The following is a 16,950-nucleotide window of genomic DNA, read 5'->3' on the forward strand; positions in this document are numbered from 1 at the left end:
AGGACAGCTTTTTTCCATCTTTGTAACATTGCAAACATCAGTAACCTTTTGTCCAAAAATGATGTAGAAAAGCTAATCCGAGCTTTTGTTAGATTAGACTACTGCAATGCTCTACTCTCCAGCTACCTGGATAAAGCACTAATTCAACTTCAGTTAGTGCCAAACACGGCTGCTAGAATCTTGACTAGAACCCCAAATTTGTATCAAATTACTCCAGTGCTAGCCTCTCTATACTGGCTAGGGCTGATATCAAGGTTTTACTGCTAACCTACAAAGCATTACCTAGGCTTGCTCCTACCCATCTCTCCGATTTGGTCCTGCCGTACACACCTACACGTACGCTACGGTCACAAGACGCAGGTCTCCTTATTGTCCCTAGAATTTCTAAGCAAACAGCTGGAGGCAGGGCGTTCTCCAATAGAGCTCCACTTTTATGGAAAGGTCTGCCTATCGATGTGAGAGACGCAGACTCGGCCTTGACCGTTAAGTCTTTACTTTAGACTCATCTCTTCAGTAGGTCCTATGATTGAGTGTAGTCTGGCCCAGGGGTGCGAAGGTGAACGGCAAGGCACTGGAGCGTCAAACCGCCCTTGCTCTCTCTGCCTGGCCGGCTCCCCTCTCTCCACTGGGATTCTCTGCTTCTGACCCTATTACGGGGGCTGAGTCACTGGCTTACTAGTGCTCTTCATGCCTTTCCTAGGAGGGGTGCGTCACTTGAGTGGGTTGAGTCACTAACATGATCTTCCTGTTCGGTTTTGCGCCCCTTCTGGCTCGTGCAGTGGAGGAGATCTTTGTGGGCTATACTCAGCCTTGTTGCCCCCGCCCCCACAACACTAGGTGTTCGATTCTCTCATTTGATTTTATTTGAGTGCTCAGAGTCCCATCTAGCTAAGAATTTAACTCCAATATTTGACATACATGAAATGTCAAAGAGTGAAATTCTGAGCTAGTTCCCCTTCCAGTGATGTTGCCTATATACTGAAGAAGGAGGTCAGTAAATGGGTGGGTGAAATAGGTGGGCTGTACAAGGAACTACAAATAGGTAACTTTGAACTACAAATCCTATCAACCAATCTCTCAAGTGACCCCCATGGAACCCTAGCATCACTTGCAGCTCATTGGTGGACTCGATAAGGAAGGCTGTGGTCAGCTAAGTCCAGGAGCCTGAGGATAATGTCACCAGAGTTGCTGCCCTCTGATTGGCTGATTTGATTGTCAGCTTCCACCTCGGCCTTCCAAGATTGGTCCACACTGCAGCCCTCTGAGATACAAAATAAAGGATGGAGCAGGACACACAAGTCAACTCCCTCCCTGAATTGCGCCTTCACTTTTCTAACCACCGAGTGCATGATACTCCACCTGTCCCTTACATACCACGTTTGCATTCCCGAAGCCCCCTAGCATAAAACCTAAAAAGCCCTGACATGGGGAAAGAGTCTAGTCATTATAGACTAGATAGCCGATTTTAGTTCATAGGAGTGGTCAATAGCGATAAAGAGGCAAATAACTATATTTAACAAAAGTATAAAATTAACATGCAACAATTTAACTGAGTTACAGTTCATATAAGGAATTCAGTCAATTGGAAATCAATTAATTAGGCCCTAATCTATGGATTTAACATGACTGGGCATGCGCGCAGCCAAGGGTGGGCCTGGTAGGGCATAGGCCCACCCACTTGGGAGCCAGTCCTACCCACTCGGGAGCCAGGCCCAGCCAATCAGAATGAGTCATTCCCCACAAAGAGCTTTGTTACAGACATAAACACTCCTGTTTAATCAGCTGTCCAGGTGGCTGGTCTCAGACGATCCTGCAGGTGAAGAAGCCGGATGTCGAGGTCCTAGGCTGGTGTGGTTACACGTGGTCTGCGGTTGTGAGGCTTGTTGGACGTACTGCCAAATTCTCTAAAATGACATTGGAGGGGGCTTATGGTAGAGAAATGAGCATTTTTATCTCTGGCAACAGCTCTGGTGGACAGTCCTGCAGTCAGCATGCCAATTGCACTCCCTCAACTTGAGATGTGGCATTGTGACAAAACTGCACATTTTAGTGGCCTTTTGTCATGATAAGCCACACCTGTCAGGTGGATTGATTAGCTTATTAAAATTAGAAATGCTCACTAACAAGGATGTATACAAATTTGTGCACTTTGAGAACCTTTCTGGGGTCTTTTATTTCAGCACATGAAAAGACTTGACATAATACGTTTATATTTGTGCAGTATAAATGGCTCAATATTACTTTGACAGTCAACTATACCATCCTAACACCGCTCTGGGGATGGTAACAATGAAGGCAGGGGTGCCCCACTGGCAGGCAGGGAAGATAGGTGGGACACTGCATGATGTGTAAGGCCTATGCCATCTTGCAGAGAACCCACACAAAGACCTTGAGGTAAGACATGAAACTCACAGGATGATCTACAAGATTCAAATGCATTTTTATGACATGATCCCACCTAGGTTATGAAGACAGTGGAGTAAAGGAAGTTTAAGTAGAATGAGTGTCATTTTCCACACAGGAGGAGGCGCTGAAGAACTAGCCAATAAGCATGAACGAACCTATGGCGCCAGGTGTAAAGAAACATGTCAGACAAATCAACCCTTCAATTCCTAAGTCCATGACACATCAAATCAAACTTTGTGACATGCGCCAAATACAACAAGTGTACACCTTACCGTGAAATGCTAACTTTCAAGCCCTTAAATCAACAGCGCAGTTCAAGATTAAATATTCACCAAATATAGTTACAAAAAATTAAAGTAGGAATAACGAGGCTATCGGTACCTAGTCAATGTGCGGGGGTACAGGTTAGTTGAGGTAATTTGTACATATGTGAAGTGACTGCATAGATAAACAGCAAGTAGCAGCAGTGTACAACAGAGGGGGTGGGGGTGAAGGTGTTGCGCCCTCTTCACAACTGTCTTTGTGTGTTAGAACCATGATAGTTGGTTGGTAATGTGGACGCCAAGGAACTTGAAACTCGAACCGCTCTGTCAATGGGGGGCTTGTTTAGCTCGCCTTTTCCTGTAGTCCACGATCAGCTCCTTTGTCTTGCTCACATTGAGGGAGAGGTTGTCCTGGCACCACACTGCCAGGTCGTCTACAAAGAGGTCAGGTCTCATTGTCGGTGATCAGGCCTACCACTGGTGTTGTGGTGCACCTAAAACTTGGTTTTGGAGTCATGTTATACCACGCAGTCGTGGGTGAACGGGGAGTACAGACCCGAGGGGCCCCAGTGTTGAAGATCAGTGTGTCAGACCTGTTTGCCTACCCTTACTACCTGGGGGCAGCCCGTCAGGAGGTGCAGGATCCAGTTGCAGACGGAGGTGTCTAGTCCCAGGGTCCTTAGCTTTTCCAACCAGCTGGGAAACAAGTCACCCTTAAATGGTGCACCTTTAGCCCCTTGTCAGTGACACTGGGGTGGAACTAATGAAAGCAATGTCCAAAAAACAGACACTAGATTGCCTGAAACTTGATTTGCAAAAATACCTGGAAATTGAGCAATCTGCTTTTAAACTGATGCACCAACTGTGGTAGGATTCTTACCCATATTGTGACAGACTAGACGGAACTACTGTCTAGTCCTGACCATAGTAAGATGTTATTTTCTATGGTAGAGTAGGTCAGGGCGTGTTTTTCTATGTTCAAGTTTTGTTTGGGATGATCTCCAATTAGAGGCAGCTGGTCCTTGTTGTCTCTAATTGGAGATCATATTTAAGTAGGGTTTTTTCCAGCTGGTGTGGTGGGATCTTGTTTTTGTATTGCTCTGTGAAGCCTGCAGAACGTGACCTTTAGGTTTCTTTATATAGTGTTCTGAATATAATAAATATTTATCTTTAGCCCTCAACACACTACCAAAGCCTTATTTTCTACACTGCTGGGTTCACATTTTAATGTGACTGATTTGCAGCAAATGTAGAAAACCCACTTTGGACATTGTGTACTGTTTACCGAACTAAGCTATTCTAATGAATCCCACTGAGGTCTTCACATTCAGCCAACTCAAACCTTGCCTCATTACAAACCTCAATTTTCCCCTGAAGTTCTACCCATTGATATGAAATGCTGAGACCAGACCATTCCATGCCCTTCACATTTTATTAATCCAAAGACTGCAATAGATCTTCACATTCGTTTGCTGGTCTTCTTGTATGAGATGCCAGGCAGAGTCAAGGTCTGAAAAGAGAAAGCATCTGTAATCATTATTCAATAAATCCATGCCAGTACACTATGCTTACCAAACCGGACGCACATTGATTTTGTTCACCCACACTAGAAGCGATCAGGACATGCAGGTTGAAATATCAAAACAAGCTCAGAAACATTTATATTAATTTGGGGCAGAAATAATTCAACATTTATGGCAATTTAGCTAGCCAATTTGTCCTGGTATATAAACATTGGGTTGTTATTTTACATGAAATGCACAAGGTCCTCTACCCTGACAATTCACAGAAAACGGAGTTTGTTTCTCTTCATCTCGCCTCCTTCCTTATATGGAGGTTGACAACATTACAACTGACCAGAGTGTGCCCCTCAAAGTTCATCTTCCAATCACCCACATGGGTATATGCACCTAAGAACCAATGAGATGGGAGAGGCCAGACTTGCAGCATGTTGAGCATCACAAATAGATCTAACTTCCATTTTAGCACCTGGCCACGCAGACGCTTGCTGAGGCGCGCGAGCAGTGTGGTTGCCATGATTGAATAAACGGTAGATTTATTTTGCGACGCGAGCGGTGGGGTCAGCATGTAATTAGGACATTGGTGGCAGCAAACTGTTGAATTGCATTCACGGCACTGTCAAAGACTACCCATTTTGTTAATGGTATAAATTAACCCTGAAATAGTGTCGCTTCGTGAACCCCCAGCCATATGCCCCGGACTCACGTTGACGAGGGTGTTTGCGTCTGTAAGTTCTGTGACATATTCGATCCCATTCAAGAAGGCCATCAGCTTGTTACCTTCCCTCGTCACCACAGACTGAAACAGGAGAGGTCAATGGTTAGCTCTGAAAGCAGTGGTCACCAACTACAGTCAACTAGCACCAATTTAACAGGCCCAAGTTGGATGGCCATATATGAAGAAAAAAAGTGTGACAGTGTGCAGGTAGTTGCTTTTGAGACGTAAACTGCTATAATAGTGCAACTGTGAGCCTAGTGCCCGGAGAGCAGAGGAGATTCTGCCAAAGAAAGTCAGTCCTCCCACAACATCACTGGGACCTGAACTAACTAACCATAGTGACCCCACATCAGCTGAACGTTTAGTTAGATACTGGCTGTATATGTAGGGAGATGGATAAATCCAGGCTACATGTATGAAACTCATGGTTGGGTTGTGACATGCGCCACCCACATTGACCTTCTCCCCGGTCGGCGACTCGAGCTCCGTCTCCTGGCCAATGGTGAAGGAGTTGGTGAGGATCTTTGTTCCCGTGGTGACAGTCACCTTGAAGTGGTCTCCAGTCTCCTCAATCTCAGAGATGCTCTTGATGTCTTTGCCCTCCTGGATAAGCTCATCAGGGAGACCTACATGTTTGCAGCAACGAGTGAGTCATATACTGTGCTTTTTAGTACTACAAAAGTTAATGAAGTGGGACATGAAAACTGAATTATTACTACTGAAGTAAAGTTCTGATGCACTATAATATGGCAACAATGAACTGAATGCAAACATTGAATGCATTCCCAGCTAACACAACATTCTGAGGATCATACGTTTTAGGGCGTGGTTATTTTGCATACCAAATTCTGGCAATGGTGCAGGACAGTCGCTTGGCTTTGGAACATTCCCATTAAGGAATTTGACAAAATGTTATTTTCTTGGCATTTCATGGGATCAGAATATTTCCTGAAAGTTCAAACATTTAATTTAACGTGAAGTACTAGGAACATTAGTCATTTTACATTGGGAATGTTCTCAAGTTGTTCAGCTGACTTTAAATATACTCGTGTGGGAATTTCAGTACTTCAACATAATGTTCTGTAGGTTCTCAAAGTCATGTTCTCAAAACACTAAGAACTTCTCATACAAAAACAACGAACATTAAACAAAATTACTAAACACACATTCCTTTCTCAGCTTCAACAAAAGCCAAGTGTACACCACAGTAGTTGGCCACACCTGATCTTACTGAGTGCTTGTTCCTGTTGAAATAGTATGTGAACAGACTACATTTATCCACTTTCAATGAGTTACAAAACTAATGCATGACAACTCCATCCTGGAAGCACAGTGGATTAATTCCATGGATAGAGGACAGAAGAGCATAGGTTTGAATCTCACTGACACAATGAATGATTAATGCCTAAGCAAATCATTTTCAAACAAACCCATCTGTGCTGGAAGTTCAAAATAGTTAACCCAAACTAAACTAGCGGTGTTAAGTCTTAAACATTCAGTGAAAGTTAATAAAATAAAAAACAGGAAATAACCTATAATTTGTTGTTAAAACTAACACCTCCCAGGAGAACATAGTAAGATGTTCTCAGAACCTCCCTGGAACCTATAAAAACATTTTTTTTAAAGCCTACGTCTCACTTCCATTCTCAGAACATCCAAGGAAACTAGTGTGCTACCTGGGTTTGCTACTCAGAAGTAACCATTGCATTCGCAATCACCATCGAACATCATTACTGAAAGGACTACAACTTCTGAAATTAACACCAAGTCTAATCAAATGTACAAACCCAACAGCAAGACTTACCAATAGCCTCCATGAAAGACTCAAAGTTCTCATGTGTCTCCATCTGGTATTTCCCTGAGAAAGACATGGTGACTATAAGACAGTGACCGTAGAGATAGCCACAGCTCCCTGCTTGTCTTTATACCCTCATCTATCCAGCCCTGCAATCATTAACTAACTAAAGGTGTCTACAATTGAGAACGCCTCCCCCTCATATCTTCCCTCCTACTTGCCTGTAGGCACAGATCTAGGATCAGCTTCCCAGCCAAGGGCAACTAATCTACATAGCAATGGTCAACTTTATTGTACTCTCCCTTCTCATCCTCTCTTCTTCTACTTTGGCGGTGTGAGTGATCATTGATCTGTTTTGATAAACAAGGCCTCCTCGACTCCTTAGAAAAATGATAAGCAGTCTCATCATTGTAATACAAGTGTATGGATCAATCAACACGTTTCAAATTCAACTTGACTTTATCTCGCTATACACCTGTGTTGAAATTAAACCAGGCTACATTGCACTTTGAGTTGATTGAGTTGAGAGGTGTATTTTGTCTCCCTGCACTATAAAAAAAACTTTGAATCAATATACAATTGTAAGGCAGCAGACTGCAATAGGATTGTGAGTTTGCAAAAATGTTTGGCATATAGCTGAACCAACATACATTCTCAAGTTGAATTTCAATGTTCACTCAACTTTTCATTTGATGTTGAGTTATATTTGATTTAGGTAGTCTCAATAATAACTGGAACAGCCACTTCAGTAACAGGTGCAAAAGGTCCAACTAATAACAGATTGGATTACTTTAGAAAAATGTATGTTACTTATGTTGGTGTAGCATAAGATTAATCAACCAATCAATGTACATGCAAAAACACAGGTCTTAAAAAAAAACAATTCAACGTACAATTGTCAGGCAACCAGCTGCAATAGGGTTGTGAGTTTGCTCCACATCTGGGAATATAGCTGAACCAGCATACAGTGTTGATTTCCAAAAACAAATATTAAATTGTAATTAGACTCAACAAGTTTCTATACATTCAGCTCACTGTGAGCAAAGTTTGTTGAGTGAACAAACATTCACCCATTAGCTACATTTACTTTCCTTCTGAAGTCCAACAAACTCAGAGAATAACACTGATTAATCAATTGGTTAAGTTGGCTTTTTTTACAGTGTGCACCATTTGTATTGCCCTTGCTTATGTCTGTCTTTATGTCAGTGTGTGCATCATGTACTTTCTTTAAATTATACAACGGGTGGGTGTAATCCTGAATGCTGATTGGTGAAAACCACATTACAGCCGGTGTCTATGGCTAAATCTATGATGTTAAAATGCTTATTTACTCTGTTTCATCTGATTGCGCAGTCTACTGTCTCATCAGCCCAGCCAGGCAATTTGTGAACTTGATCTCCACTATAAAAAGCATCTACACATTATCTTACATTTCTTTTAGACTAAAGTTTAGTTTTCAACAGCGGAGATTTGTATAAACTTTGCTGTCTGTCTCTGCGACATTTGCAACATTGTTTCAATATTCAAATTCGATCTCCAGCTGTCCCATAGTAATGAACGTGTTGGGAGTCGGGACGAGACAGACAGGCAGTCAGCTTTTTTCATCCAGTCGAAATAATGAATGAGCTGGCTTCATTTTATGTATATATACAAAGAAATGTCAATTGAAAAAAGGTCAAATGAAACAAAGTGCAGCTAGTTTGCAGTCTTTCCAGCTTCAGTTTGAAGTGATTCTTTTAGCTGTGTTCTTGGCTAGTTCCTCTGACTGGCAGTGTCCTGACGAGAAAGCACATTTTCTATACAAGGCGAAATCGCACCTCATTAGCTCATTGTTATGGATGCATCCAAATAAATGTCACAAGAAAACTGCTTAAACAAATGCAAATGCAGCTACTGTTGTTATTCTGGTTGCACTGTTTGACGTGAATGTACGTTAAACAGCGTAGTTGGCTAGCTAGCAAAGCATGGGATAAGAACGTTGCCAGCCAGTATGGCAATGGAACATTTAGAACGAACGAACGACTGGGTCACATCCATAGATACAGAACAAAAAGACATGAAAGACTGGGAACCGAACCGATACCGTCTCTGGAAACCGAACCAATAGCATGAATGACCAGCCAGCTTGGGTAGCAACCCTAGATTTGTGTCGGGACTATATCTTGTGGAAGGATGAAATAGTATGAATTAATTCATAAAAATAACGTTTTTCATGAGAATTTGTCAGTCATTATATGAATATGTTGGTAACCCATTGTATAAAATTGATACTGCCCTTGAAGTCGGTGTTTGGAGGATATATTGGCACGGTTTGCCCTCCCTCGACTTCGTCTCGGGCCTAACAACCCCCGTGCCAATATAACCTCCAAACACCGGCTTCTCGGGCATTATCAATTAAATAGGGTAGATGTCTCTGTGTGTTCTCTGATCTGCAGTATCTCATTTTGATCTGTGTGCTGAGACTGAACCAATAAGAGTTCCTGTAGTCATGAGAACATGGAAACTGCCTCTCTATGAAAAACACAAAGCAGAATGGACATGGTTGAACCTTCTTGAGGTTATTCAGAGAGAATTGACTACTGCATGGAATAATTAACATTAAGCCATGAGTAGACAGAATATATTAATTCTGAAGTCTATAGGTCTATTTATGATGTATTTTGGCGTGTATGTGTCACGTCCCTTTGGCTTTTTGGCTGGTATACGTTACATGAATGTCTTGACACGCTCTAGATAAGAGCATTTGCTAAATTACTTAAATGTAAATTTGTAAACATATGTTATATAAATTCTATTTCTATGATTCGGACCAAGTTACATCAAGATTACATAAATATTAAATATCTACACCAATGTAGTAATGATAAAAGGTAGTAGTAATCATAAAAAGGTTTTATCTAAAACTAAAGGTCACTATCCAAGGTTTACTGCTACTCCATTGTAGACAGAGAGAGATTCAGCTGGTGGACCAGACTTAAGGACACTTTAAACCAGTTGCAGGATGTAGTGCAGAATGTAAAGAAAACCTCAAATAAACAAACAAATAATATTTAAAGCTGATTCACAAACATTAAAGCATATCAGTATATCACTGCATCTAAATTATGCTGCTTTTTCAAAAAATGTTGTGGAACATTTGAATATATTCCCTGATTAGATGTTATACTCTATACCTCGCTATAGAATTACATAATTACTAACTATGTAACATGATGTCTATGGTAACTATGTAACATGATGTCTATGGTGAATCAATATACAATTGTAAGGCAGCAGACTGCAATAGGATTGTGAGTTTGCAAAAATGTTTGGCATATAGCTGAACCAACATACATTCTCAAGTTGAATTTCAATGTTCACTCAACTTTTCATTTGATGTTGAGTTATATTTGATTTAGGTAGTCTCAATAATAACTGGAACAGCCACTTCAGTAACAGGTGCAAAAGGTCCAACTAATAACAGATTGGATTACTTTAGAAAAATGTATGTTACTTATGTTGGTGTAGCATAAGATTAATCAACCAATCAATGTACATGCAAAAACACAGGTCTTAAAAAAAAACAATTCAACGTACAATTGTCAGGCAACCAGCTGCAATAGGGTTGTGAGTTTGCTCCACATCTGGGAATATAGCTGAACCAGCATACAGTGTTGATTTCCAAAAACAAATATTAAATTGTAATTAGACTCAACAAGTTTCTATACATTCAGCTCACTGTGAGCAAAGTTTGTTGAGTGAACAAACATTCACCCATTAGCTACATTTACTTTCCTTCTGAAGTCCAACAAACTCAGAGAATAACACTGATTAATCAATTGGTTAAGTTGGCTTTTTTTACAGTGTGCACCATTTGTATTGCCCTTGCTTATGTCTGTCTTTATGTCAGTGTGTGCATCATGTACTTTCTTTAAATTATACAACGGGTGGGTGTAATCCTGAATGCTGATTGGTGAAAACCACATTACAGCCGGTGTCTATGGCTAAATCTATGATGTTAAAATGCTTATTTACTCTGTTTCATCTGATTGCGCAGTCTACTGTCTCATCAGCCCAGCCAGGCAATTTGTGAACTTGATCTCCACTATAAAAAGCATCTACACATTATCTTACATTTCTTTTAGACTAAAGTTTAGTTTTCAACAGCGGAGATTTGTATAAACTTTGCTGTCTGTCTCTGCGACATTTGCAACATTGTTTCAATATTCAAATTCGATCTCCAGCTGTCCCATAGTAATGAACGTGTTGGGAGTCGGGACGAGACAGACAGGCAGTCAGCTTTTTTCATCCAGTCGAAATAATGAATGAGCTGGCTTCATTTTATGTATATATACAAAGAAATGTCAATTGAAAAAAGGTCAAATGAAACAAAGTGCAGCTAGTTTGCAGTCTTTCCAGCTTCAGTTTGAAGTGATTCTTTTAGCTGTGTTCTTGGCTAGTTCCTCTGACTGGCAGTGTCCTGACGAGAAAGCACATTTTCTATACAAGGCGAAATCGCACCTCATTAGCTCATTGTTATGGATGCATCCAAATAAATGTCACAAGAAAACTGCTTAAACAAATGCAAATGCAGCTACTGTTGTTATTCTGGTTGCACTGTTTGACGTGAATGTACGTTAAACAGCGTAGTTGGCTAGCTAGCAAAGCATGGGATAAGAACGTTGCCAGCCAGTATGGCAATGGAACATTTAGAACGAACGAACGACTGGGTCACATCCATAGATACAGAACAAAAAGACATGAAAGACTGGGAACCGAACCGATACCGTCTCTGGAAACCGAACCAATAGCATGAATGACCAGCCAGCTTGGGTAGCAACCCTAGATTTGTGTCGGGACTATATCTTGTGGAAGGATGAAATAGTATGAATTAATTCATAAAAATAACGTTTTTCATGAGAATTTGTCAGTCATTATATGAATATGTTGGTAACCCATTGTATAAAATTGATACTGCCCTTGAAGTCGGTGTTTGGAGGATATATTGGCACGGTTTGCCCTCCCTCGACTTCGTCTCGGGCCTAACAACCCCGTGCCAATATAACCTCCAAACACCGGCTTCTCGGGCATTATCAATTAAATAGGGTAGATGTCTCTGTGTGTTCTCTGATCTGCAGTATCTCATTTTGATCTGTGTGCTGAGACTGAACCAATAAGAGTTCCTGTAGTCATGAGAACATGGAAACTGCCTCTCTATGAAAAACACAAAGCAGAATGGACATGGTTGAACCTTCTTGAGGTTATTCAGAGAGAATTGACTACTGCATGGAATAATTAACATTAAGCCATGAGTAGACAGAATATATTAATTCTGAAGTCTATAGGTCTATTTATGATGTATTTTGGCGTGTATGTGTCACGTCCCTTTGGCTTTTTGGCTGGTATACGTTACATGAATGTCTTGACACGCTCTAGATAAGAGCATTTGCTAAATTACTTAAATGTAAATTTGTAAACATATGTTATATAAATTCTATTTCTATGATTCGGACCAAGTTACATCAAGATTACATAAATATTAAATATCTACACCAATGTAGTAATGATAAAAGGTAGTAGTAATCATAAAAAGGTTTTATCTAAAACTAAAGGTCACTATCCAAGGTTTACTGCTACTCCATTGTAGACAGAGAGAGATTCAGCTGGTGGACCAGACTTAAGGACACTTTAAACCAGTTGCAGGATGTAGTGCAGAATGTAAAGAAAACCTCAAATAAACAAACAAATAATATTTAAAGCTGATTCACAAACATTAAAGCATATCAGTATATCACTGCATCTAAATTATGCTGCTTTTTCAAAAAATGTTGTGGAACATTTGAATATATTCCCTGATTAGATGTTATACTCTATACCTCGCTATAGAATTACATAATTACTAACTATGTAACATGATGTCTATGGTAACTATGTAACATGATGTCTATGGTAACTATGTAACATGATGTCTATGGTTACTATGTAACATGATGTCTATGGTTACTATGTAACATGATGTCTATGGTTACTATGTAACATGATGTCTATGGTAACTATGTAGCATGATGTCTATGGTTACTATGTAGCATGATGTCTATGGTAACTATGTAACATGATGTCTATGGTTACTATGTAACATGATGTCTATGGTTACTATGTAACATGATGTCTATGGTTACTGTGTAACATGTTTAAGGTTACTATGTAGCATGATGGGTGCATTCGTAAATTTGCTCTGGCTATCTACTCCGATTTCAGGGCACTCTCGTCTGACTGTGCCAGAGTGCAGAATTAATTTGCGAATGCTCAACACTCGCTGAACATGACCGATGCCGGTAAACGTCTGAAAAAAATGTCAATAAATTGTTGCCAGCAGCACATTTGCAGTCACTAATGCTATGCATAACATGAAAACAGCCTAAACAGCTCTGCTAGGGTGAGTAAAATGGTAAGAGTGGTGTTTTCTCATTTGTGTTTGGAAGTAGCTAGCAAGCTAGCCAACTTTAGCCAGTTAGCTTGGGTGCTTGACTGCTGTTATGAGGTCAGAATGCTCATATCAACCCTACTTCTTTGCCAGAGCGTCCACTGTGCACTCTAAACGCCCCCCCCCGAGAGCGAAACGCTCTGAATTTATGGACAGACAATCTGACAACGCTCTGACTTTACAAACGACCCAGAGCGCACCCTGAGACACTGGAGGCAATTTACGAACGCAACCGATGCCTATGGTTACAACCTATTTTGGATATCAAATCAAAATCAGCATTTACATTTTATGTTTATGGTTGGATCATCATTGGACATTAAAAACTCGAAATGACCTACTGGAGATTCGCTCAAAGGTTTGTGCGATTTGAGACCAAAACAATGAAAGCCAGTAAGGGAGAGTAAAGTCCACTGAATTAGAACTATTAGAACAGGCACACTGCTTTAAAAAGCACAGGCCAAAACACTAAGCCTAGTGTTACAGAAAACTATACGACGCACAGCACTCATTTCATGTTTCAGATGTTGGATGTTGTTGTGCACTGGACAAATAGTAATTGTTTGAGTCAGCTGAGAGAGAAACATACATACACCACGCATACTCGCACAAGCTTTATTAACATACACATTTGGACGTGTAAGAATTATTACAGCTATTTCTGTTCATACAGTATATAGCTACAATATTTAAGCATGCAATATAAAGGCAATCTACAGGGGAGTGCTCAGGGTCCTAGCTAAGAATTTAACTCCAGTGTTTTGATATACATTAAATGTCAAACACAGAGTTAAATTCTTAGCTAGGTCCCATCCAGTGAGGTTGCCTATATACTGAAGAAGGAGGTCAGTAAATGGGTGGGTGAAATAGGTGGGTGAACTATGAACTACATCTAGGTAACTTTGAACTACAAATCCTATCAACCAATCTCTCAAGTGACCCCCATGGAACCCTGGCGTCACTTGCAGCTCATTGGTGGACTCTATGAGGAGGCGTGTGGTCAGCCAAGTGCAGGAGCCTGAGGATGACGTCTGCGGAGTCGCTGCCCTCTGATTGGCTGATTTGATTGTCGCCTTCCTCCTCAGTGAGACAAGATTGGTCCACACTGCAGCCCTCTGAGATACAAAATAAAGGATGAAGGAGGACACACAAGTCAGAAAGCACATAATTGTATCCACCACAATATTAGAACCCTTTCAGTGGTATATAACCACAATGATCATCACAGAAATATTGGATTGATGTGCCCTCACCTGAGTCACAGCAGACTCCCGGTGCGGCGCAGCGTGCTGTATCAGATCCACAGGGTCTCCCTCCCGCCTGGCAGGGGGTGGGCAGGTAGTTCTCCTCCATGCAGTGTGCCGTCTCCCGAGAGCCCATCCAGCAGCCCACATCCTCCCCACAGCATATACTGGGGCCAAAGCAGCGGCCCTGCTCCCCTGGCCCACAAGACATACACTGCAAGGGGAGAGAAGGGACAGTCGAGTATGAGGTTGTTCCATCATTCCAAAAAAAATAGATTCTTATCGACATTCTTGCTCCCTTTTACAGGAGGAAGACAACGGTTCATTGTCAATTCTCTGAATTCAGTCCTTTTACAGAGCCTCACTTTGCTCCTACTCGTCTTGATGCCCCTCTAAGACAAATCATACCTGTTATCTACACATTATATTTAAATAGTTTAGATATAGACGGATTCAGTTGCAGCTCACCTTGCGCTGTGGAGCGTCCATTATGGACCTCTTGCCCCCGATGGGACAGTTGGAGATGTAGCAGGCTGAACAGACAGACAGGACGTACAGTAGACACACGGACACGGCGGCTCCAGTCATCTCTACTGAGAGAATGATAGATGAGGAATACAAAGAGCGAAAGGGATAAGAGGGCTACAGACATGGACAGAGAGGAGTCTGAATATTCCGTCTAACATTCCCATTACACTGTCAACTGGAAATATCATACAAATCTGAAACACTGAAATCCAAACCAACTTAACAAGGCATACAACCAGAGACAGACCGACACACAACACCTATACACACATCCACAGAGACAAGCTCACTTGCTGATCTCCCGGTGTACAGCACAAGGCGAATGAGTTTGTTCGTTCCGGAGTGACTCCCAGGTGAATGTTGAAGTTCTGTATCTTCAGTGGCACCCAGACCTCTTATACACCCTCTCCGGGAGTGACACGGACCCCTGACAACCACTTAAGGTGTGTATTAATGAGCCTGTCTTACTCCCCCTTCCCCCTGATAGTGCTGGGCTGGGCAGAGGCCTGGCCAGTGGTACAGCCATACAATGGCCTGGAGTGGTCTAAGCCATAGAGACAGTCATTAGTGGAGGGCCTGTGTCCGTGACCATGCATGTGAGAGAGGAGAGGGGTTAAGAATGAGACAGAGCAGAGGTGTTTAGTATGTAGATGGAGATGGGGAGGAGTGTTCAACCTAGACCTTTGGCCTATTATTATAAAGACGAGGAGAGCAGTGAGCAATGTTTTTCAGTGAGCAGTGTTTTTCATTGTTATCTGACAGACTGGCAGACCACATCCTATATGTGTTCCAGATCAAGGACTGGGAAGCAGTATCATAAAGTGGTTGGATAAGATCTATCTGGACATATTTGTACCCCTTACTGAGACTAGGGGTTCTCTTATCAATGCACTTCATGATCTTATTGGCTAAGGTCTACAAGAAGCATCACATCATCTTCAAATCAAATTCAGCTTTGTTTGGTTTGCTAATTAAAAAGCAACAATATGCAGCTAGCGTAGTCCATAATTACATAAATATGATTACACAATCATGGTCAAATGTATACACACACACACGCGCACACGCACACATGCACGCACACACACACACACACACACTCCTGATATAACTGATATGTCACCTTTAATAAACTTGCTAATACCTAAAAGGATTTAGTACACATTGTCTAGGTCTTAGGTTAATTGATTAAATGAGCCCATTAACACAGACAATGCTAATCAGCTTCCAATTAAAGGCTTTTCACTCTTCCAATGAGATGAGCTCAATTAGTGCCTTCCGGATTAGTAATCCGGTTATTGATGGAGAAAGGCAGGGTCAAGATTTATGCGAATTTAGTTTACGTCAGACGATTGGTACATACACGTGTCATAAGATGACATCATAGTTTTCAACCTTTCAGAGACAGCAAACACTCCTCTTGTATGATGAGTCACTGTGAGGTAAGACAAGAAAAGGCTGGGTGTTGCTGCCAGAAACCTGTCTATATGCTTGTGTATAGGCCTGACTGAGAGACTGATGATGGCCCAGTTCAAATATTTTTTATACGCATCCTTCCTCACTTTTAAAGTTGATTTGAAGAGGCTCATTTTAAGTGATAATGCAGAGAAGCTGGTGTTTGGAGGATATATTGGCACGGTGTTGTTACAAAGTATCGATTTAGCCAGTCAGCTGAAACAAAGTTGTGCATGTTGCTATGACAACCAGCTCAATTTGCTGTCTGTCTCCTTTGGACACATTCACATTATATGGGACGTCTAGGACAAAAAAGGCTTCTCAACAGTTTTTACCCCCAAGACATAAGACTCTTGAACAGGTAATGAAATGGCTACCCGGATTATTTGCATTGTGTGCCCCCTCCAACCCCCCACCCGCCAACCCCTCTTTTACGCTACTGCTACTCTCTGTTCATCATATATGCATAGTCACTTTAACCATATCTACATGTACATACTACCTCAATCAGCCTGACTAACCGGTGTCTGTATGTAGCCTCGCTACTTTTATAGCCTC

The 16,950-nt window shown here is 41.4% G+C and overlaps 2 protein-coding genes across 4 annotated transcripts; both read right to left on the reverse strand.

The window, feature by feature from the left end:
• Nucleotides 1–4,082: 4,082 nt before the first annotated feature.
• Nucleotides 4,083–6,867, reverse strand: LOC123730433 (fatty acid binding protein 1-B.1-like). 2 transcript variants are annotated; one of them, XM_045707134.1, is made up of 4 exons: nucleotides 6,712–6,867; nucleotides 5,367–5,533; nucleotides 4,896–4,988; nucleotides 4,083–4,179 (listed from the first exon to the last, which is right to left on the reverse strand). In XM_045707134.1, exons 1-4 carry the CDS (start codon nucleotides 6,776–6,778, stop codon nucleotides 4,129–4,131), a joined length of 378 nt encoding a protein of 125 aa, XP_045563090.1. In that variant the 5' UTR covers nucleotides 6,779–6,867; the 3' UTR covers nucleotides 4,083–4,128. The 2 variants fall into 2 exon arrangements, with proteins under 2 accessions (XP_045563090.1, XP_045563089.1); XM_045707133.1 differs by having other exon boundaries at nucleotides 5,361–5,533.
• Nucleotides 6,868–13,775: 6,908 nt separating this feature from the next.
• On the reverse strand, nucleotides 13,776–15,324 carry LOC106584961 (isotocin-neurophysin IT 2). Of its 2 annotated transcripts, none has more exons than XM_014170645.2 (4): nucleotides 15,228–15,324; nucleotides 14,878–15,002; nucleotides 14,419–14,623; nucleotides 13,776–14,280 (listed from the first exon to the last, which is right to left on the reverse strand). In XM_014170645.2, the coding sequence occupies exons 2-4, from the start codon at nucleotides 14,995–14,997 to the stop codon at nucleotides 14,135–14,137; spliced, it is 471 nt and encodes a 156-aa protein (XP_014026120.1). In that variant the 5' UTR covers nucleotides 14,998–15,002; nucleotides 15,228–15,324; the 3' UTR covers nucleotides 13,776–14,134. The 2 variants fall into 2 exon arrangements, with proteins under 2 accessions (XP_014026120.1, XP_014026121.1); XM_014170646.2 differs by having other exon boundaries at nucleotides 14,878–14,999; nucleotides 15,228–15,291.
• Nucleotides 15,325–16,950: the final 1,626 nt, after the last annotated feature.

This window comes from Salmo salar, chromosome ssa24 (assembly GCF_905237065.1).
Source record: "Salmo salar chromosome ssa24, Ssal_v3.1, whole genome shotgun sequence".
In the NCBI taxonomy this organism is placed as follows: Eukaryota; Metazoa; Chordata; class Actinopteri; order Salmoniformes; family Salmonidae; genus Salmo; species Salmo salar.